This window comes from Crinia signifera, chromosome 4 (assembly GCF_055691185.1).
Source record: "Crinia signifera chromosome 4, ASM5569118v1, whole genome shotgun sequence".
NCBI classification, from domain to species: domain Eukaryota; kingdom Metazoa; phylum Chordata; class Amphibia; order Anura; family Myobatrachidae; genus Crinia; species Crinia signifera.
The window spans coordinates 269,731,606-269,755,065 of record NC_139220.1 but is presented as its reverse complement, the minus strand read 5'-3'; the positions used below and the strand labels follow the sequence as shown (position 1 = coordinate 269,755,065).

Genomic DNA, 23,460 nt, shown 5'->3' with positions numbered 1-23,460 from the left:
GAGTCTATTACGATTCCCAGAAATATTATTGATTGACACAGGACTAGGATCAATTTGGGGTAGTTTATGGTGAAAACCAAGTCGAGGAGAAGGGTTGTAATTAGATTCTGTTGTGAGAGGAGGGTCTCTCTGTCTGGGTGAACTACTAGTAGATCGACCAGATATATTAGACAACGGATTCCCTTCTAATGATGGTGAGTCACTACCACTTTCATCAGGCGTGTAAATGTGTACAGTGCGAACAAAAGTCCGAAGACCATCACCGTTCATTGGTTATGTGTCTTTCCAGAAGAATCTTAGGAATATTCTGTGATTTTCGCAGACCCGTATTGAATGAAAGGCCTCTTTGAGGGCTATCTTGATACAATAGTCATTTTTGGACGATAGGAATTGGACTTCTGGTAAGCCCTTCATCTTGAATGTGCGTCTTTTTTAAGAACTGATTTAGGGCTTTCACGTTCAAGATGCATCTGTAAGAAATATCGGTACTTATGTATTATCTGGGCTCCCATGTTAAATGCACCCCATTTTTTCATACCCCTACTATCCAACTATGCATGGAGTTGATTTTATATAGTGTGGCGAGCGCAGCGAGCCACCATGCCCGAAGCGTGGCGAGGGGACGCGGTCTCATAAGAAAAACGGGAGCCCAGATATTACGTAAGTACCGAAATATCTATTTTCCTTATTGGGAAAAGATGACTGATCCAACCTTTTTTGGTTTTATCCGCTAATTCTATCTTGCCCTATGATAGTGCTATGGACATCACTTCATCTATTTTTTGTACAGGGGAATGTTTGGCATGGAAAATGGATAAGCGGTAGGGATAGCCCTTTCTCTATAATTTTTATGATCCACCTGTCTGTGGATATTTTTTTCAAAACTGCTTTGGCTTGAGAGAGGCCAAGGTGGGGGGTTATGGGTAAGGGACTAACCTGCATCTCTCCTTGAGAGGTTTCTGTTGAAGGACATTCCACCTCTTGTGGGTCTTTTCCTGTAGGAGCCTCCTCTTGATCCTCTGGTGGCGCCACTGTAGTCTACCTGAGGGGTTTGTGGCTCACTATAATCGTGAGGTTTAGGCAGTGCGTGCTGCGTGCTGGAACCCTTATGGGACTGGGTCAGCAAATGCTGCCATTCAAAGGCAGTGTATTTGTGCTGGATGTGAGCAGTAGATGGTGGTATCAGGGGCGGAACTACTGCCGGTGCAGACGGTGTTCATGGGGCCCATGCCGCCTGCACCGCATGCTGTCATTTCCATTTTTTTTTTACATACATTTCGGCAGCGTGGGTGCGGGGACCCGCAGGGGGAAACGCGTCTCCTAGCGTAAGCAGGCGCCAGCAGCAGTGCCCTTCCTCTGACATGTAACAGCGGGGATCGGGCAGCTCTCTGCACAGCAATCAGCAATCCGCAGCGGCAGCTCCAGATCCCCGTGCGCACCCACTTCAGCAATTCACGGCAGCAGATCTCATGCCAGGTGCACCCACAACAGCATCTGAGACTGATTGCCGCAGATGCTGATGTGGTGCGCACGGGGATCTGGAGCTGTTGCCGTGGATTGCTGACGTGGGTGCGCACGGGGAGCTGGAGCTGCTGCCGCGGATTGCTGTGCTGAGAGCCGCCCGATCCCCGCTGTTACATGTCAGAGGAAGGGAGCCCTGTGTGTCTTCACACTGCTGCTGGTGCCTGCTGATGCTAGGAGATGAGTCCGAGCTGGTTGGCGGGCATATGCAGGCTCTGTGGTCCCATGCTGCATCCTCCCTGCTCCTCCAGCTGCGTGGTCCGGGGTCTGTATCCTCTCACTGCCCCTGCCTGTAATCACTCTGGGTCCTGGAGCTGCTTTTGATGGTGACTGGCTGCTGTGTAGTGTACGGTCAGTGGTCTGCCTGGTGCTATCTGTAAGTATATATAATAAAGTATATAAAGGGGGGGGGTGGCAGATATTTTAATTAGAGAGGACATGGGGTCTGTTAATATTAATAATACTATGGGGGAGGGGGCTAATAATATAAATACAACTACAAGGTGGGGGCTGTTGATTATACTACAGGGGGGGGCTGATATATAATAATTATACTACAGTGAGGGGACCAGGGCCTGATATACCAATAGGATGATCAGGCAGGCTGCAGCCTAGAGTGCTGGGTCCTGGGAGGGGGGGAGCAGCACATGGCCACTCACTGCCCATCGCCATGGCTCTGTGTGGTGTACTCTCAGCTCCTTTGCTGCTGAGGGGCTCCAACCAGCACTGACAAACATTTGAAATATGGCTCCTGCCCACCAGCCTATCAGAGCTCACGGACCGGAAGCCGCAGTTAGCGGACCTCTGCCGGACCGTCAGCTCCAATTGGCTCACTACCCTGTGCCATATTTCAAATGACCATCAAGGATTGTATGAGCCACTCAGCAGCATAGGAGCTGAGCACACACCACACAGGTGAGCTCTCTCCTCCCATCTTATATGGCACTAATGTGAGCAATGTTTAAGGGGAACTACTGGGGGGAATTATGTGTAAACATTACTGGGGGCATAAAATGTAATGGGAATTACATGTGTGGCATAATGTAACAGGCATTACGGTGTGTGGCATAATGTTAATAGGCAATACAGTGTGCAAAAATGTGTAATGGGAATTACGGTGGGCAACAATGTGTAATGGGCATTATGGTGTGCGTCATAATGTGTAATAGGTAATACAGTGTGCGGCAATGTGTAAAGGGCATTACAGTGTGCAGCATAATGTCTAATCGGTTCTGCAGTGGGGGGGGGCCCGAAGCATATTTTTGCACCTGGGCCCACAACTCGCTAGTTCCGCCTCTGGGTGGTATGTCACTCACCATTTGTGTATTCCGTATACAGACAATACCCGGGAAGGAGGCGTGTTCTCCCGTGCAGGCATCTCTGTGAGAAACATTGTCTGTACTGTATGTTTCTTTTTAGTGGTGTGTTTCCTCACCTTTTTCTGAGGAAACACTGAGGGAGACTGTTACTGGCCAGCAGATGGCTCCCTCTCAGACTGAGAGCTGTCCCTGCTCTCCTCAGAGCCGACAGGGACTGTGCTCTTTTTTCTCTTTATAACTATTTCTAATGAGGAGGAACTGTCCTCAGACTCCTGTTGCCTCCTCTTTCTGTTCATTTTTGGCCACTTGGTGATGGATGGGGACTGGTAAAGGGTGTCTGTTGCAGAGACAGACACTGAGTCCTCCATCCTGCCAGTGCTGTAGAAAAAACTAAAGCTAGGGGGCGGGATCTGGCACTCAGGGGAGCATGGGCATGCACGTGACCAGTGTGCATGCGCGCGCCCGATACGTGAACATGCCTGAGGCCCTGGACCCGCTCCCTAGGTCTGTGGGAAAGGCAAGTGAAAATTTTTTCACTTTTTTTCCTTTCCTGCGCCGTCGGGAGGCTTGCCAGCCTAAACCACCAGCTGTTGCTAGGTGGCAAGCCTCCTGACGAACAAAGTAGGAAATAAGGGTCTGATTTGTATACTGCAGTGTCCTTGTAGTTGGGTTATGTTGGTATTTCTTGTGAAACTTTGTAGTACAGCTAAAGCCAATCCCAGGTGAACTTCATCTGTATGTACAAACTGTGAGAGTCAATGCTTACAGTATATCACCACTACTCAGAAGAAGGCCCTATATGTCTGTGTGTGTCTATATATGGTCACCTTTTATAATGTCGACAAGACAGAAGGTGAAAAAAACTGTCACAGGAGTTCTAGAAGTGACTTATCTATTCCCAGCAGCAGCTGCAGCATTATCTGCTGCTTTCACGTCCTGCAGTAACATGTTGAGTAGTTGCGGCACATATATCTGATGAAATTGCAGTCCCGGTGAATATTCTAATCCCTACCCCTAACCCTCCCCCTAGTGCCTAACCCTAACCTCCCCTCCCCCAGGTTCCTATCCATAAAGCTCCCCTTTCAGGGGCAAACGCAGGATTTTCAGAAGGGGGTTTCCAGAGGGGCGGAGCAAAGCACGGAGATGGACACTTAGGTGACCCAGTATATGCCGGGTCAGTTAAAGTGTTATAGATAGACCAAATTTATATAAATAATAATAAAATAAAAATATATATACACATACAGGGGCACCAACAGCAGTGTAGACCCCTGGGAATAGCATTGTATTGGGGCCCCTACTGATCCTCCAGTGGTAGGGGTGGGGGAAGCTTTGATGTCCCACGGGTGGTAGGGGGTATTATATCAACCGCTCAGCATGTAGGGCCTGGATCAGTAATTTCCACTAAGTACCCCTTTACTTCACAGATGGTGGGAGATGGGGAGGGAGAAGGGGGCATTGGGTTGAATGAAGGGGCCCTGATACATAACTTCCAGGGTGGTAGAGGATGTTTAATATGCAGAGGAGAGGTGTATAGTGGAGTGGGCTTATTATTCATAATTTTCTGGTGGGAGGACAGCTTGATTGACTGCAGATATCTCCAGTTCCAGGAAATAGATTTCTTAGATTTTAATGGAATTAAAAACAAGATAATCCCACCTACCAGATGGTACTGGGGACTAGGTGATCAGAGTTCAGGAGGCAGAGAAATCTGCCAACAAGGATATAAAACTACATACCAGGTGTGTGGAGCTGGAGTAGTAACCAGCTGCTGGAAGGTTGATATCTCTGGTTCTGGGAACAGTAGAGACAAGCTACCAGTGTCCATTAAGGGGGAGAGTCCTAGTTTTTGGAATATACCCTCAGAAAAACTCTAAGTCAGACAGAACCTGAAATATCTGACTGGGAAATGCAATTAACAGGCTTGGATGGGGACCACTGCTTTGAAGTCAGATATCTCCGGTTCCTAAAGGCCAATTTTTACCATTCTTGTACCCATGGAAAGAGGGGACCCTCAGCTTTCAGGCTAGGGTCCTTAGACTCCTGGAGGGGTTTCTGGGTACTCAGAAACCCCCCCTGCGGCGCCTTATAAATAAACGTACTACTACTACTACTGCCTTTAGTGCCTAAACTTAACACTCCAGCTGCCTAATCTTAATGTTCCTAGAATCTTGGAGTTTCAATTGTCAACATATCAGTTGTCACTGCGAACATGTCAATATTCTGTGGATGTTTACATTTCAACAATTGTGCCGACATTATGATTATTGGCATTAAGAATGTCAACCTTACTGTGGCCCTTATTCTAGTTGAATCGGACGGATGCGTTTTTCGGGCAGGAACCGAGTGTACTTAGCCCCGCTAATGATGGACCGAGTGGTCAGGCAACACCGAGTGCTCCAGACCACACGGACATTTTTCTGAATGAAAGCAGGGATATGGGTTGCCAGCTGACATTCGGCTATGTCATATGTCCGCCCCCACACGTGCGTCACGGCCGCGTTACCATACGTACGCCCAGCATTTTCATGAGAATACCCATCAAACGTGGGGTGTACGCATATGTTAATGAGCCTAAACAGCCCTTCACGCCCCTCTCCACCCCCTGCTCTGATGGTTCCCTACGATCATTTTCTGTACGGAACTCACGCCGTGTTCGTACGTGTGAGGCGTTCACACATGCGCAGATACGCCTCCGCACATGCGCAAACACCAACCATCGGCCGTCCGCATTCGGAGCCATCCGACTCAATCAGAATAAGGGCCTATATGACAACATACTGACCCGTATGTTATATCTTTCTATCCTAATTGTACAGAGGTAAAGACAATGTAACTGCAGGAAATGAGCCTGTGTACCGAGAGAAGACTTGCTTCTAGCTTGTGATGTACCAGTAAGGAAACAGCTGGATGCTGTCCAAGCTGCTTGGCGCATCCTCCCCTCAGCCACCTGGTACAGTAGACATCATTAATCTGCTCTGTTGCCAAGTAACTCCAATAATACACATTGGCATGATAATGTATAGCTCCTCTCCTACTGATGAACATTCAGTCAGTGTAATTGAATTAGATTATTTATTGGTTTGAAATGATGATTGTATTAGTATTTACAGGAATAAATCCACTTAAGGAAATGCATTTTGAAAGTTTAATTAATATGGGTTCAGTATCTAGCGTCATTATCTAGATATCTTTTAAAAGGCCAAACACATTATGCACTGGTGGGGAGATTTATTGGTAGAGGATATGTGCAAACAGCGTGTATAAAATACTGTATTTTGAAGTTGCTATATGTTTGTATAACCAGTGGTCCTTGAGCTGTGGTGAAACTCATTTGCCCTGTCAACTACCTACCCCCCCCCCCCCCCCCCCCCAATTACACAGTGCCAGGAACAGTGCTAGGGTTTTCCCCTGCAAACTATAAATGTATAACCTACCTTCCATACCTTATAAAGGGACAGTGGTCTCAAAAGAAAGGGCATGGTCACACAATAGTACCCCCAGTTCGAATTATGTTACACAGTAGCACAATCTTGTTCACATTACAATTTATAATGCAGGACTCATATTGCACCACATAATAGTGCCCTTTATTCACATTATGTCACTCAGTAGTGCCATTTATTCACATTATGATATGCAGTAGTACCCCTTATACATGATATGCCACACAGTAGTGCTCCTTATACACAATTGTCATGCCCTTTATACACATAATGATCACACTAGTGCCCCTTAAACACATATCTGTCTCTTTTACTCAAGCAGCTCAAGTTTCCCTGCCTCTTTGAGTCCTTCCAGGCCCCCTCTCACCTTGTCTTCAGCATGCACAGTGCCTGCTCCTCTTAGTGGCTCTTCTTCATTTCAGATATGGTGATGACATGACATCACTTACGCTGTGCCAAAAATGAAAGCCACTGGGAACTGAGGAGAATACAAATGCTGCCAGGCAGACTGAGCCAGCAGGAGTGGGACACAGGTGAATCATGTAGCCGCCAGGACCTGAGTAAAGAGGGAGGTGGCTGCAGCTCATCAGTGATAATAGCGCCGGCTGCATCATCTTTTGACGTGGTGGTGGGATGATCTCTTCTGTTGGAATTACTGTGCAGGGCCATGGTGGAGGTAGAACTAGTTCTACCCTGTCCCGCCCACCACACACACACACACACACACACACACACACACACACACACACACACACAGACACACACTTACACTTTACCTCATGTGTAAAAATAAAGCACTGTTGCTTGAATATAGTATTTCTAAAATTGTGATTGGATTTAGGACTTCATTGTTTATCTGTTTACCTAAAGACTATCTGCAATTAGGACATAACATAATGTGACTTAACTCAAGAGCAATAAAAGCAATATAGGGACTTAAAGGATCAGATGTACTATGCATTAGAGACTGATAAATTAGAGAGATATACAATACCGACCAATCAGCTCCTAATTGACATTCTATAAGCACAGCATGTAGCCTGACCGTTAGGTGCTGGTTGGAAGGGACTTAAGCATCTCTGCTAATTGCAATTACTTGTTCCTGGCAATCTTATGATTCTCTTTCTGACAGTGTTCCCCTTACTATTATCTCTGGCTGGGGAGAGATACAGTAATTGCAGCAGCATGTATAGGTTGTAAAGTATCCGTCTGGTCTATATTATGTCTCCAGCATGTTTCAGTCTACTGGACGTCTTCTGGGATAAATGTAGATGTGACGGAATTTAAATGCATATGACCTGGATCACCTGTACTTGGGGGGGGGGCTAATTCCATATCACCATCATCATCATCATCATCATCATCAGTGTCGACTCATGCAATATACACTATAAAAAGTTGTACATCCAACTGTGCATCAGCCGACATGGCCTTGTGGAGTATAAAGCATATAATAAGTACTTATTCACTAACTGGCTAAGCAGTGGACATTATCCAGATAAGGATGCTTATTAAAGATTTAAAACATAGAGTATTGGGAGGATTATAAGGAATTTCTGACATTATACGGCGCTTGACTTTCAAAATTCGCAAGCGGTGGATCAGAGGGGCGTCTTCCTGTAGGCGTTTGCCAGCAGACGCAATCACAGTACAAAAACGTAATTTTTCCCACCTCGGTAACAGGCCCACTGCATAGTTACAATGAAAGTAAGAGATATGTGTAAAAAACAAGAAAGTAAGTGAGACAACAGATGACAACAGAGGGAGGAGGAAGAGATGCTGCTAATGACCAAGTTATTAAATGGCCCAACGCCAATAGTCATTAAGGCAGTTTTACTACAGTACTTCCCAATGCATCACGTCTACAAACATGGTGACATACTTTGAAGGGCGATATTAATGTACACAGCCCAAATTCCTGCCAAAGGATAATATCAATCAATAGGGATAAACGTGCTGCAGATCATAACAGTAAACGGAAGAACGATCTATAATAAGAAAAAAGTGCTATTATCAAACTAATGAGCCAACATTGAAATGATGTAGGTACTGTACACTGACAGCAGAATAATGGTCTTCCAATCTCCTGTTACATTACTTGAAACATCATAAGGCCGTTAGTCATCTTGTTCTGTGTATTAGTAATGACACACGATGGAGACCTTGATAGATGAATAGGGATTATAAAAGAAAGCCATTGTTACAACCACTCTTATGAAAATGCTGTGCTTAATATGCTATTGATTGGTGGTTTGTTCAGCAATAACTACAGGAGAATATTCATTTGTTTGACTTACTGTATGGCGCACGTTTTTCTATCTTTACAGACTTGTCTGCTACAAAGTATCAAATACATGTAAGGATGTGGCTCCCCCTAAAGGTGGAAAGTGAATACAACAGGTGAGAAAACAACAGATGAAAGGTATTCACCTGACCAAACTGTAACCTGAGATTGATAGGGTGATGGGTGGACGCACTTCTGGGTATTACATTGTGACACAGACAACTATAAGCTATTTATTTTCTACTACTCCAGTACGGCAGTCCATCCTATGAATGGATTATTAGCTGTTATATAAGTTCATATTTTGAGATTTTGGGGGGAAATTTTATCAAGCAGTAAAAAGAGAGGAGAATTGGGCCATAAAGGACAGTGTCGGGCTGGGGAATGAAGGGCTCAGCGGGAGAATGCAATGGTAGCAGCCCATGTATATATGGTAATAATCACTGCTAGTGCATACATAATAATGTACCAATTTAGTTACAGCAATGCACCACAGGCAATACATCATAGTCCTGTGCGGTATAATGTACATATGTATAATGTGTAGGGATGTCCATTGACCATCGATGATTCAAAATCATCGATGGTTCATGGCCGATGTCGAATACTTTTGCCATTGATGGGGGAGAACCAGATGGTTTCCCTCCATCGATGGAACAGCAAAACAATGTTTTGCTTTTTTTTTGTTTTTAAGTGCCGAGACAATGAGCATAGCTCCGTCCCCCGACACATGCGAAGCCCTGCCCCTGTGTTTTGATTGGCCCACAGGCCAATCAATCAAACACAATGGCTGACCATCGATGTGTAAAAATATCAATGGTCAGCCATTGCATAGTTTAGCACTATCGATGGCCAGTTGCAGAATTGCCATCGATGGCAACCATCAATGGCAATTGCAACGATGGCCATCCATAATAATTCAAGTGCATTGTCTGAAGCCTGGTCCTTAGAGGAAAAGGTGGTGCCTCAGGCAGTGGGGCCCACTGTGGGTTTTCCTTGTCACCCAGTCCAACCTGTGGAGAAAAAGAGGGGGTTGTAGTGACCAGGAGAGGCCACACAGTAGCGCTGATCTGAATAGATGTTGTTTTTATATTGTAACAACTTGATTTACTATTATTATCCCAATATATAACTCCGGGCACAGTTTGTTTTAATTTAGATATTGGAGTGTGGTTGCAGCCTTCTTTTGGGAGGATTGTGTACCCCCCACACGTGTAAACAAGAAGGATTATAGTGGCAATCAGATGGTTGTCACTGAGAAAGCGCAACTGCACTCCAATAATACACACTGATCAATGAATAAAGCTGAAAATTTATTTTAAAAAATACATATTATAACAATTCATGCATGATATATAATTCATAATAAAAAACACACCCACAGACAAGACATACAACATATAACATAGAGAGTCCGGTTATTAGGCACTTGATGAGGCTTATTTATAGTCTCTAATGAGGCTTAGTGAGGCTTTCTGTATGGCTTAATGATTTGCAAAATGAGTGAGGCAAAAGATATTTTATAGTTACCAGTCCCGAATTCCGACTTATTAAAGATGTCTCCTCTGAATGAATTTAACACCATAAACGTCCTTTTTCTGAGTTTTTGCTCTCTACCTCCACTGAGGGAGAGCACTCCAGGGAAGGTGTAGAACAGGGTACTTTCCCCAAAGATTACCGGCAGATGAATACCGCAGAGTATTGAGACGCTTTTTTTCAGATGGTCACGGGTGCTGGGATGGTATTGGGGCTCCACATACGCGTTTCTCCGCCTTGGAACTATATCAGCGGCTTCCTCAGATCTGAGGAAGCCGCTGATATAGTTCCAAGGCGGAGAAACGCGTATGTGGAGCCCCAATACCATCCCAGCACCCGTGACCATCTGAAAAAAAGCGTCTCAATACTCTGCGGTATTCATCTGCCGGTAATCTTTGGGGAAAGTACCCTGTTCTACACCTTCCCTGGAGTGCTCTCCCTCAGTGGAGGTAGAGAGCAAAAACTCAGAAAAAGGACGTTTATGGTGTTAAATTCATTCAGAGGAGACATCTTTAATAAGTCGGAATTCGGGACTGGTAACTATAAAATATCTTTTGCCTCACTCATTTTGCAAATCATTAAGCCATACAGAAAGCCTTTACTAAGCCTCATTAGAGACTATAAATAAGCCTCATCAAGTGCCTAATAACCGGACTCTCTATGTTATATGTTGTATGTCTTGTCTGTGGGTGTGTTTTTTATTATGAATTATATATCATGCATGAATTGTTATAATATGTATTTTTTAAAATAAATTTTCAGCTTTATTCATTGATCAGTGTGTATTATTGGAGTGCAGTTGCGCTTTCTCAGTGACAACCATCTGATTGCCACTATAATCCTTCAACCTGTGGATAAGTTGATCATAGTATATGTAAGAAAACATCTACCTATGATTTTATATACTACTGTATGTATATTTGATAAATGCTACCTTGAAGGTTCCTATGGGCAAATTTCTCCACAGGTCCACTTCTCCACTCATTGCTTGATGGGGCTAATTCAGACCTGATTGCATGGCCGACTATTTCCAGACTATTTGTTATCTTATTTACTCTTAGGACCTTATTCTGGTTGATTCACAAGGCTGCATATTTGCAGCCTTGCGAGTACACCAGACGCCGCCCTGCAAATGCCGATACGCAAGACCCCCACTTGCACGCCGCATTCGTACGCACGGGTTGCGAATGGATGTTTAACATAAACATTCAATGGCAGGCTGTGGGGGAACACCCACATCATTCAATGGTCGCGGACCATCGAATGATGGGGAAGGCACACGCACATCTAAGGTTACTCTGAGGTAACCTTAGATGTGTGTGGGCATTCAGAAGAAAGTGGGCAGGCAGCTGACATTCAGTGATGTCAGCTGCCCGCTCCTGGCACCCACATAACCGGGCGATTTCCATGGAAACGCCCATGAAACTGTGGGCGCTGCCAAGGGTGCGAATATCCCCCCCCCCATGCCCCCGCCTGCACTCTTGGTTGCGTGGCCCAATCAATCTATAATCCAAAACCATCTGAAGATTATTGCAAGCAGCTGACATATGGGCTGAACATTGAGCCTAAGGATCTTATTCTGGTGCATTTGCTCCCCTGCACATTCACACATGAGAGCGATGTTTCGTGACTGCGTATGCGCATAAACTTTTATGCGCATGTTCAGGCACTTGGTGCGAGTGGGCGCGGCACTAGCATTAGCAGTGCGGTGGGGGGCGTGGGGCGGCGGTGAGGGGAATGCGCCCATGGGAACGCCCAGCGAACATCGCAGCATACCGAGCCAACCTAAATCAGCCAAATATTCTGACATTTTCCTCGTCCCACTGAAATTGGAATGGCATGTTTGGGGGCATCCAGGTGACTCGTAGACAATATCTAGGTAGACAGTCTATAGGTTGACAATAAAAGTTAGCTGATAGGTCTACAGTGACAAAAATTCAACTATACTATAGGTGATTGGTCAGTATTGACGAAAGGTCGACGTGAACTACTGTAGGTCATCAGTGATAACATTTCAACATGGGAAAGGTGAGTTTTTATCAATTTTTTGTTACAAATTTCGGGCTATTTCATGTTTTACTAACCATGTGGTCTCTGAATAGGAAAGGTAACGCGTGTCGAGCGCAGGGTTAACGGATCAAGACACCGGTCCGCTTTCAAATCGATATGCCGGGTCCGACCTGGCCCTGGCAATTTCTTATTAACCCCTTCAGTGGTTTTTTTTGGGGGGGGGGGGGAGCGCTCCCCACTGGGTGAGTTTTTTATGGGTAGCACTCCCTTAAATAAAACCCACCTCTGCCTCCCTGGGTCCCTGTCCTCAATGAAAGGATTGCTGTGCACTGCGGAGGGAGCAGTAGCTGAACAATCACTGGCCTGATTTATAGAATGTATGTGCTGCCTTTCTCAAAAGAATAGCTATAATGAGGTAGAGAAGCAGTTGTGATGATGGATCCAGGGAATTATTGTGATGGCATGTATGTGTCAGGAAGTCCCCCGCGAGGACAAATTGACATTTTTTTCTTGAGCTCTTATTTAGCTGCCCACCTTGTCATTGCATGTAGCTTTTATTGGCGGTTGTATTTGATGGACTTGTGTCTTCTATCAGCTTCACTAATGATGCATGCCATGCATATTATAATGAGGATTATTCTGGCCGCATAAAAAGGCTGCGATTGTGTGTAAGTGATGTTTGCAATTGAAGGTAATTTTATAGTCTCCTGGAGATTGCCTAGTTACAGGAATGGTGCTATTTAAAGCATCCAAACATGAAAGATATAAACTTTTGTTTTAAAAAAAAAAGCATTTTATACATGTATAGATATATTACGGACCTTTTTCTAGTTGCATGTCATTCAAACGCCGCACTGCACGGCTGGCCGCCCCCTCGCATACAGAGTTCCCCCGCACGCGTGCGAATGGATGTTAGCATAAACATCCAATCGCAGCTTGCCTGCGGGGCAGAAATCATTTGATTCTACCGCACTCACAGATGTAAGACACCTCTCTAGTCTTTCATCTGCAAGCGCCCTTTGGGGGAAGCGGTCGGGCAGCTGACATTCGCTGATATCAACTGCCTGCCCCTGCACCTGCGTCATTGGGAAATCACCATGGAAGGCCCAGTGTTTTCATGGTAACATCCGTTAAATGCTGGGAGTTCCCATGGGTGCAGCCCCCCGCCGCCACCCTACGCCCCCTGCCCGCACTGCTAGCTGCGAATGGAATGGTGAACAAGCAGTTCGCCCCGCCTGCTTGTGCCAAGTGGCCGCACATGAGCATGAAAGTATATGGGTATGCGCAGTTGCAAAACATTGATCCCCTGCTCAAATACGCAGGGGAGCGAAATTACCAGAATAGGGTCCCACATGTAAAGGAGACTTAATGATCCATACCCCTGCAGTTCAGTAACCCTGCCATCCAGTAAGGCTACTATGGTCATGCAGCATGTTATACCTGACCTCTGACCCAGCCAAATTTTACAACATTTTCCAGGGATACTTTTAGTTCCCTATCTGCCATGCTCAGTGCTATAGCAGAAACATTGATAGACTCCTACTGATCCCTCCCCCCCCCCCCCCCATAAAAAAACTGGACTGTCCGTGAAAATTGTGACAATTGGGAGGTATGAGTAAAGATATATACTAGACCAGGCATGTCCAAAGCCCGGCCCGGGGGCCAATTGCAGCCTCCAGCCGGAAGCAGGCTGAGCATTAGAAGCAGGACGAACATCGTGGGATTGTAGAGGTGGGGCCTACAGCGAGCGCGCATTACCTTGTATGCAGCGTGAGAGGGTGTCGGCAGCCACTGTTCAGTGTCTTCATGTGAGCACAGGCATCCGTCTCCTCTCCTTGTGGTGCCTGCTTGGCCTTTCCATCCTGTGGCTTACAGAAGGGGCCATACAGAGGAGGAGGGTCAGGCAGGGGGAATATACTGTGAAGGAGCAGGCTGGGGGAAATACACTGAATGGGGGACATACAGAGAAGCAGGGAGCAGGCTGGGGTAAATACACTGAATGGGGGCAGAGTGGGGGACATGCAGAGAAGGAGGGAGCAGGCTGGGGGAAATAGATTGAATGGGGGCAGAATGGGGGACATGCAGGGAGCAGGCTGGGGGAAATACACTGAATGGGGGACATACAGAGAAGCAGGGAGCAGGCTGGGGTAAATACACTGAATGGGGGCAGAGTGGGGGACATGCAGAGAAGGGGGGAGCAGGCTGGGGGAAATAGATTGAATGGGGGCAGAATGGGGGACATGCAGGGAGCAGGCTGGGGGAAATACACTGAATGGGGGACATACAGAGAAGCAGGGAGCAGGCTGGGGTAAATACACTGAATGGGGGCAGAGTGGGGGACATGCAGAGAAGGGGGGAGCAGGCTGGGGGAAATAGATTGAATGGGGGCAGAATGGGGGACATGCAGGGAGCAGGCTGGGGGAAATACACTGAATGGGGCAGAGTGGGGGACATGCAGAGAAGGGGGGAGCAGGCTGGAGTAAATACACTGAATGGGGGAAGAGTGGGGGACATGCAGAGAAGGGGGAGCAGGCTGGGGGAAATAGATTGAATGGGGGCAGAGTGGGGGACATGCAGAGAAGGGGGGAGCAGACCTGTACTATTTACTGCAGTCAAGATCTCAGTATCACCCGTCACACTAAAGCAGGTAAGACAAGTTATTTGTTTAGTCTTCTGATGTGATTCATGGTTCATGGTTCAGGCTGAATTGTCGGGCCCCACACATTTTCACCTCACCAAATCTGGCCCTCTTTGCAAAAAGTTTGGACACCCCTGTACTAGACGATCCATGCCAATATCTTATAAAATATGGGGTAGTGTGTATCTGGCTTTAATTTGAAATCAGTAGGAAGGAAATTAATGGAAAAAAGTCTTCTGCAACGAGAATCTGTGTTTCTAAGTTGAAGATGAGAACCAGAACTAAGAAGATTATGAGAGTCAAAGCAAAGAAAATAGGACATGCGTAAATTCATGTTATTGGATCATATGCCAGCAAGGTTTTTGTTTTGCCAAGCTTCTCACTCTGGAGAGCCATTCACTGAGCTATCATCTATTCAGGGACGTGCAGTCAGGGGAGGCAGAGCCTCCCCTGTCATAATGATGAAAATAATAAAAAGAAGATATTTATATATCTTCTTTTATTATTTTCTACATTTCTACCTCTCCCGCTGCCTCCCACCCTCTTTCACTGCTGCATGTGAGGGTGGGAGGCAGCGGGAGAGGTGCCTCCCGCTGTTAACATTAAAACTCCGGGCAGCGGGGGGCGGGTAGGGGTGGGCAGGGTGCAGCAATGGGCTGTAAAAGCCCATTGAAAATGAATGGGGAAGTGGCACTTATACTGGTGCCGCAATGACAGGGGCACCAGTATAAATGCAAGCCCCCAGATGTGATTGGGCCAGCAGATCCAGTGCTGGATCCGCTGTCCAATCACACACATGCAGGGCCCACCTGGAGAGGATGCAGCAGCGCGGCCAGCGGGGAGTCCGGCACCGCTGGGAGAAAGCCGATGTCACCACCGTGGAGAGGACTGGTCGCCGCCACCGCCAAGGAGACAGGTGAGTCCGCCATGGGTGGGAGGGGTGGCGCATGTACTGGCGGCCGCTGCATACCATGTAGCATGGTGTCCGTGCCTGCCCGCACTGGGGGGGTAGGGGGGGGATGGGGGGGTGAGGTCAGTTCCTCCCCAGGCAATGACCTCACCGCACGACACTGCATCTATTGTATATATATGTCTAGTGTCTGTGTGTCACCAAAACACTGCCATCTGTTGGCAGCAAGTGAAACTACATATCTCTCTCTCTTACAGAGGCAATCATGTACAATTAGCTGCCTTCCTAGCTTTCGAAGCATTTGCTTCGAGCGAGCTCACCAGTTGTTCATAAGATGCAAAGTATACTTTGTTATGCATAAAACTGTGTATCATCATCATAGAGCAGGGATGGGAAAACTTCAGTTCGCCAGCTGCTGTTGAACTACATATCCCAGCATGCCCTGCTACAGTTTTGCTATTCGGCCAGGCTAAAACTGTAGCAGGGTCTGCTGTGATGTATAGTTCAATAACAGCTGGAGGGCCAAAGGTTCCCCATCACTGTCATAGAGGATGTACTTGAACTTGAAGCAATAAGTGATAGTAAGAGGTCGCACATTACAGTGTTCAGCCTCCAGCATTTTCTGCAAATGGAACTATTTCACAGACTGGAATGTAACAGAAATACTCTTGAAATATCTAGACTTAGGAAACCATTTAACTCTAGTGAAAGTACAGTAATCTGCAACACATTTCTGGGACACACAGTGGTATTGATCCAACCTGCCACCCAAGCTCATTGTCTGAAAGAATGATCTGCTGGAATACAGTATTCTGGGTAGAGCTGCATCCCAGGGTACAGGATTACGGAAGCTGCTGGAAGCTCCTAGGTACCTTCATTTAATCTACTGTGCTATTAACGTAGCAATAATAGCTATCAACAGAAGGTTCAGCAAGACCACAGGACACAGAGTAGATTATTGTACCATTCCTAGTGTTTTTCTAAACCTAGTCCATACTTTTGAGCATTTATCCTTAGAATACTGTATGTGTGGCCTGGGATTTTTATATTAACCAATTGTTCACTTGTCTGTAATCTGTTCTTCTCCTGTATGCTGTTATATTGTCAGGATGCCCAGATCACCCATTTAGAGATATGTTACCTGAGCATTTCAAAGTTCATTCCATAATTGCTGTGTCTAGATCCACTTCCGTTTCTTGAGGAGGATGTGGCGTTAGGTGAGGGCGGAAGTTGTTAGATGCCCTCACAGCATTTTTTATTTTATCTGTAATTTATGTACAGTAGGTGTAGGTTTTCTTTTATTTCAGCTGAATTATACCCTCGCGGGCTTCAGGCAAGGTGACTTGCTTCACTCACCACAGATTTATATCCCCCTCTGCAGGTATGCGTGGATCCAGTGCATGATGGGAAAACTCAAGGAACATTAGTGGATCTATCCGTAACCGTAATGCTATAAAGATCACCGGTACTTATGTATTATCTGGACTCCCATGTTAAATGCACCCCATTTTTTCATACCCCTACTATCCAACTATGCATGGAGTTGATATTATATAGTGTGGCGAGCGCAGTGAGCCACCGTGCCCGAAGCGTGGCGAGCGGACGCGGTCTCATAAGAAAAACGGAAGCCCAGATATTACATAAGTACCAGATCACCTTGGCCCTTATTCTGATCTGTGCGGCCGGAGCCGCATACGTTGCTCCGGCCGCACAAACCAATCCCCGCCTACAAGACGGATCGCCACGGCCGTCCGTACGCGGACGGCTGGCGATCCGCATGAAAATGGTGGGGCGTACGCCTCCACCATGGTGGGAGCTGCCCCCTGCATTCGATGGTCGACGACCATCGAAGGCAGGGCCGCACGCTCCACCCGCTCACGCAAGCTTAGACCACACGGACAATCGTCCGTGTGAAAGCTTGTATGGGGGTGGAGAGCTGACATCCGGCGATGTCAGCTTTCCGCCCCCATCACTGGCGTCATAGCCTCATTACCATGCATACGCCCCGCGTTTGCATGGGAACGCCCATGAAACGCGGGGCGTATGCATAGGGAAATGAGGCTATTAAGCCCCTCACGCCCCTATACGCCCCCTTTGCGGCGTATAAAATTTTTGTGCGGCAAATTCGCCTGCACATGCGCAGAGTGACCTCTGCGCATGTGCAGAGTGAAAACATCGGCGGTACGGCCGCACGCGGGCCGTACCGCCGAGATCAGAATAAGGGCCCTTGTTACCTGTTCTATACTATAAACTATAATGGAAATAGTCGTTACAAACGTTGACACCACAGAGAGTGCAGCCATCACAGGAGCATGACCCCATAGAGCACATTTATCAGAACAGCAGGACTATGAGTCTGCACAGACACAATGTACTTATGTTCAAATGCTCCATTCAGCCATGCAGTCCTGAGGGAAATCTTATCAGGTACTGTAAGCCTGGCTGCACGGTAAATGATTATGTGTGACTGGGAGTCAACAAGCCACACATCACCATGCTGTACAACTGTTTGGCTGCCATACCTCAGACCAATCAGCAAGGCTCATTGCTCACAGCGGAAAATGCACTTTAGAACACTGGAATCTCTGTGGTAATATTTTTATAAAAAATGTATTAGCTTTTATGCGCTAATGCTGCAAAGTTTTCATCACAAAGTGACTGATATTGAAAATATAAAATACAGTAAATACATAGTTCTGCCTATCTCCAGATATAACAGAGCCAGGACATACAGTATTAGCAATATTGCTGTACCATTAATCTGTAGTACTGTAGGATTGCATATACCCATAAAAACCGGACCTAGACAAGACCCCGGACCACCGGACCGGACATCGAAATTTGCAGTCCGGAGCTTGTAGTGTCCGGTCCAGGGAGGTGTCCCGTCCTGGGGTGTCCTGTCCGGAGGGGGGCTTAAGCTGTCACAGCTGTCACCAGAGAGAGGAGGAGGAGGGGGAGAATAAAGCCTCCCTGTATGGTCTGGGAATGTATCAAAATCCTGAATGGTCCGGACCACATGGCGGGGAGGTTGTAATCTCCCCTTCCCCGTGTCCAGGGTAAAAGCTACCACAGCATCCCCCCGGGCAAGACACCCCTAGGACAGGACACCTGCTGGACCGGACACTACAAGCTCCGGACTGCAGATTTTGATGTCCGGTCCGGGGTTTTGTCCGGGTCCAGTTTTTACATAGTCTCCATTTCCCATACTTACATGGTACACAATAGTTTGGGAGCTCTACAAGAATTCTTGCTGCAATCCGTTTTAAATTCAGGATCAGCAGCAAAAGAGTGCAAAAAGTGTGTTAGGGACAGAAGCAGTACGTGTCCATACTGTATAGTGCTGGGGATGCCGCTAGCACCGTTCCTTGAGGTATAACAACTGGCAGAACCATAACTCTCAGAAAAGTTGGCAACATACTGTAGGGAATTTAGTATTTTTCCCATAAATAGGTCACTGACAATCTTTATGAGATAGTTTCCTTTGAGTACTGGCAGCAATAACCAGTGTGAGGTAATTTGGGGTTACAGAAAGTTAGGAAGTCTTTCTGAAGTTTAGTCATAAGACCGAGATGCTACTTCGAGGGAGTTATCAAAAAGGTAGGAGCATAACACAGCATATAAACAAATATAGAAGAAACAAGCAATGAATATTTCAATCACACAGAGATGGGGACAGAGGATCAGAAGGCCATGGGACACCGCTCTACAGACATAGATCAGCATGCAGATGAAAAGGAGGAACAAATAGCAAATGAATGTTCTCCCCTGGAAGGGGGAGGGTTAATGAATACCCAGAAGCACAGGAGGGGATCTGCACACATATATCAGACTTGTCATTTTGTTTGCTTTGCATGAGCTGCTGGCTGTGACACGACAGTATGACTGCATTACATATACTGCCAGGATAAAGTCTGTGCGCCTAATTAATTCTGAACGATTCCTTGGATTAATGAAAAATTAACTGACAACAGAGAGACAGAATGAAGCCCAGTTTACACACTTCCATAATGTCATGCATAGGGCATAATGTCATGCATAGGCTTTCTAGGGGATGCAGTCTATTTGCCTATAATCAAAATCCCAACAGTCAAAATATCGTCAAGTTCCAAATACTGGCATTTAAAATGTCGACACAGTCAAGATACCGACATTTAAAATGTAGACAGGTCAAAAAGTCGGCTAAAGTTTTTAATGATTTTTTTTCATTGTTCATACTTGGACATGGAGGGGGAATGCTATAGTGTGCCCGACAGGCACTGTGCCCGAAGCATGGCGAGCACAGCAAGCAATGCGAGGGGACGCGGTACACTCCTATGGGGTTCATGTCAACCTATGTCAACATACAGCCCAAAACAAATATGAAAAACTTGTGTCTACTTTTTGACCTGTCTATAGTTTAAATGTTGGTACTTTGACTGTATCGACATTTCAAATGTCGGTATTTTGACCATGTCAGTATTTTGACTTTGTCTGTATTTTGAACATCGGGATTTTGATCGTAGGTAAATCATACCGAACCCCATTCTAGTGTCTGACTAGAGGGAGCAGGCAACACTCCTACATGAGTTATTGTCACTAATTATCAGTCTATCACAGGGGTTCTCAAACTCGGTCTTCTGGCCCCCACACAGTTCACGTTTTCCAGGTCACCCGACAGGTGCACTAATTACTGACTGACATATTTGAAAAGATCCACAGGTGGAACTAATGATTTCACTTGATTCTGTGAGGAGACCTGCATTCCTGTGGTCTATAATAAGTAGGTTTGCATCAAATCTGTGTGACAAGAAGTTTTTGCAGTTTAAAAGACACCATTTGGGGTAGAAATAGCAGTAACACAGTGTAAGGAAAGCATTCATTATAACTCTATTAAACAGGGTAAGTATATCAGGAGGCTGAACTCTGAAAGTTTTCTCGACCAAATATTTCCAACGGCGGCGAAGAATCCTAAAAAAAAAACTATGATACATGGGAATTCTAAATGTATACAGTATATTGGTCAGCAAGCTTTGACCTACAACCCCCACTGTCAGCCTACTAAAGCATGATGGGAGTTTTGGTTAAATAATAAAGGAAATAGGCTTTCATAAGTTTAACCCTTTGAGTGCCAACATTGAGCGATCCTCAAAAATTTCCGCTAAAAATGCCTGAGCCGCTCGCAGCCACTGATCTTTTAGTATAAATGAATACAAATGCGGCCGAGTTAACCAAATGAAAGTTTAGTTAATTATTTCACACAAAAAAAACAGTCGTCGTGAGGGGCGCCGTCATTTTTTTTTTTAACAGTCATTTTCAGGATCTCTCATAGCAAAAGTTGGTTAATGAGAAAAAAAAATGTTCGCTTGCCAATTTTCAAGCCTATTTTGACAAATTCCCTTGGCACTCAAAGGGTTAATAAGACCTCACGAGCAAACGCATGCATGCAATCAGTACATATATCCATACTTTTGTATATACGCACATAAATTTGTCATATGCGGATTAAATGATCAAAAATGATGTTGCTCAAAGGATTTGCTACAAACAAGAGGTTCTACAGCAGCTGTCTTTTGAAAATGCTCTCATCCCAGACCGCAAGAGTATCTACATAACACATAATAACGGCTAATAAGTGCTTATTTGAAGTGCCTCAGCATTCTGTCCCATTGTCTCTTTGTTCTAGTCACACAGTGACTTTGGACTGTAAAAAACTGATTGGCAGATATGGGGCACTTGTACTTGAGATGCATCTTACATGGACAGGACCAGGTTTATTTACATTCAGGTTCTTTTATAGAGTTTATAAAGTAATTGGCCAACATCAATCTCTTAAATTAAACATGAGACAGCTGCAAGTGCCAGTGGTTTATATGCCGCATATGTCCAGCAAAGCTTTACATTGTGTCTGCAACTATAGAATTCATGCTAGAGGGAGATGATAGATTGCACTGAATAAATACTGCAAGACACATACACTGTGCATGGTTAACTCTTCTCCTACTGGGTTCCCAAGCAACACGCTCATGAAAACTAATTGCAGATAAGGACAAGGTGGGAAGTTTATACAGGCTTAGTAAAAAGGGCATAGCATCTTACCTCCCAACCACTCTGATGAGATGTTCTGCAGAAGAGTGAAAGGGATGCAAAAGAAAGTTACCAGCAAGTCACTACAAGCCAGAGAACATATAAAGATATTGGTGGCTGTCCTCATCGCCTTCTTCCTGATAATAATGTAAACCACAAGGCTGTTGCCAAACAGAGCTAGGATGAAGATGATTATGTACAGCACCAAGAATATGACCTTGGCATTCAGGGGCAGCTCTGGGATATAAACCAAGGGCTTTAGACCATAAGCTGCAATGAACTCCAGCCTGCTCATGTTGTGTTCTTTCAACAATTGGTTAAAGGCTTCTGGAGTGATATTGAGTCTCCTGTCCATGGTGCTGAAGTTCCTTGATGAAGCCAACTGCGAACAATGAGGGGAGCCCACCTGCTCAACAGACAAGTCTCACGTGGCTGTTCTAGAACCCATGTGATCAGAGAATAGATGTAGAGCAGTAAAGACTTCAAAAGTTGAAATGACATAGTAATGCAGTACCTCCATCCATCAATCCCTTGTGTGACAGCAGACCAAATGGTTCATAAAGAAGACACTTTCCTTTTCAAAATCTCTCACTGGCAAAACATATATCACACTTTTCCAGAGTGATATCCAGAAAGTGATGGATTGCATTGTCTCCTCTTTCTACAGGGCATCTCTCTACTCATGTTCCTCCTCCTCCTGAGGTCTGTGAGATTGTGATCCCCTCCTCTCCTCTCTCTCTCTCTCTCTCTCTCTCTCTCTCTGTTAAAGCTTAGCAGCAGCCCATGAAATGATGTCTGTGTTGCGGTGCAGACCAGCTTTATAGGCAGGAGACAGCACTGGTTACTGCAATGCTGCTTACATTAGACGATACAATGCTTTTTGTGTCCAGAAATCTTGCACGCACACAGATCATTAAATGTGTGACTAACAGAGCCTGAAACGGCTTAGCACAGATGTGCAGTCAGTGAGATAAAGAGAATGTGTTCGGACTTCATATTCACCTCAGGTAGCACGATTGCTGGATACAAGCGCTATTTTCTGTAGTAGTAGTAGTAGTACGTTTATTTATAAGGCGCCACAAAGTGTCTGCAGCGCCGTACATAGCAAACAAAAAACAAATTACAAGGTAACGTACAGGGTGTGATGATAAAATACAGCATAAATAGGGGTATAGCTGGTAGAACTAAAATCAGCATCAGTTCAGAATTAGGTGTCGAAATTGTCGAGGAGACTGAAGATGAAGTAGAGGAAGGGAAGAACAGGACAGGAGCACAGGTGAGGTAAAGAGGTAGGGTGAGTACTTGAGGAAGGAGGGCCCTACTCATAAGAGTTAACAGACTAAAAAGAGGTGGGTGGACGAACGAAGAACAATAGGATAAGTAGGAATGGATGGAGTGGTAGGGTAGGCAGGATAGGAGGAGCAAAAGAGGTTAGGAGGAGGAGGGATAGGCTAGTCGGAAGAAGTGGGTTTTGAGGGAGCGCTTGAAGGAGGTAAGGGAATCAGAAAGCCTGATGGGTGGCGGGAGGTTGTTCCAGTGCAGGGGGCAGCGCGAGAGAAGTCTTGGACTCGGGAGTGGGAGGAGGTAATTAGGTGAGAGGAGGAGAGAGCCTTGTAGGTGGTGGTGAGGAGTTTAAAGAGAACCCGGAAAGGAATGGGGATCCAGTGAAGAGATAGAGGGGGGAGATGGTGGTAGAGCGGCGGGAGAGGAAGATGAGCCTAGCAACAACGTTA

At 45.8% G+C, this 23,460-nt stretch overlaps 1 protein-coding gene across 1 annotated transcript in view; it reads right to left on the bottom strand.

Annotated features, from left to right (window-relative positions):
- Positions 1 to 22,469, bottom strand: part of LOC146075375 (pyroglutamylated RF-amide peptide receptor-like) — a 98,282-nt gene extending 75,813 nt beyond the window's left edge. Inside the window, exon 1 of the mRNA XM_083184539.1 lies at positions 21,740 to 22,469. Coding sequence (XP_083040665.1) covers positions 21,740 to 22,082 — 343 coding nt within the window. The 5' untranslated portion in view covers positions 22,083 to 22,469. The remainder of the gene's footprint in view (positions 1 to 21,739) is intronic.
- Between the last annotated feature and the right edge of the window lie 991 nt (positions 22,470 to 23,460).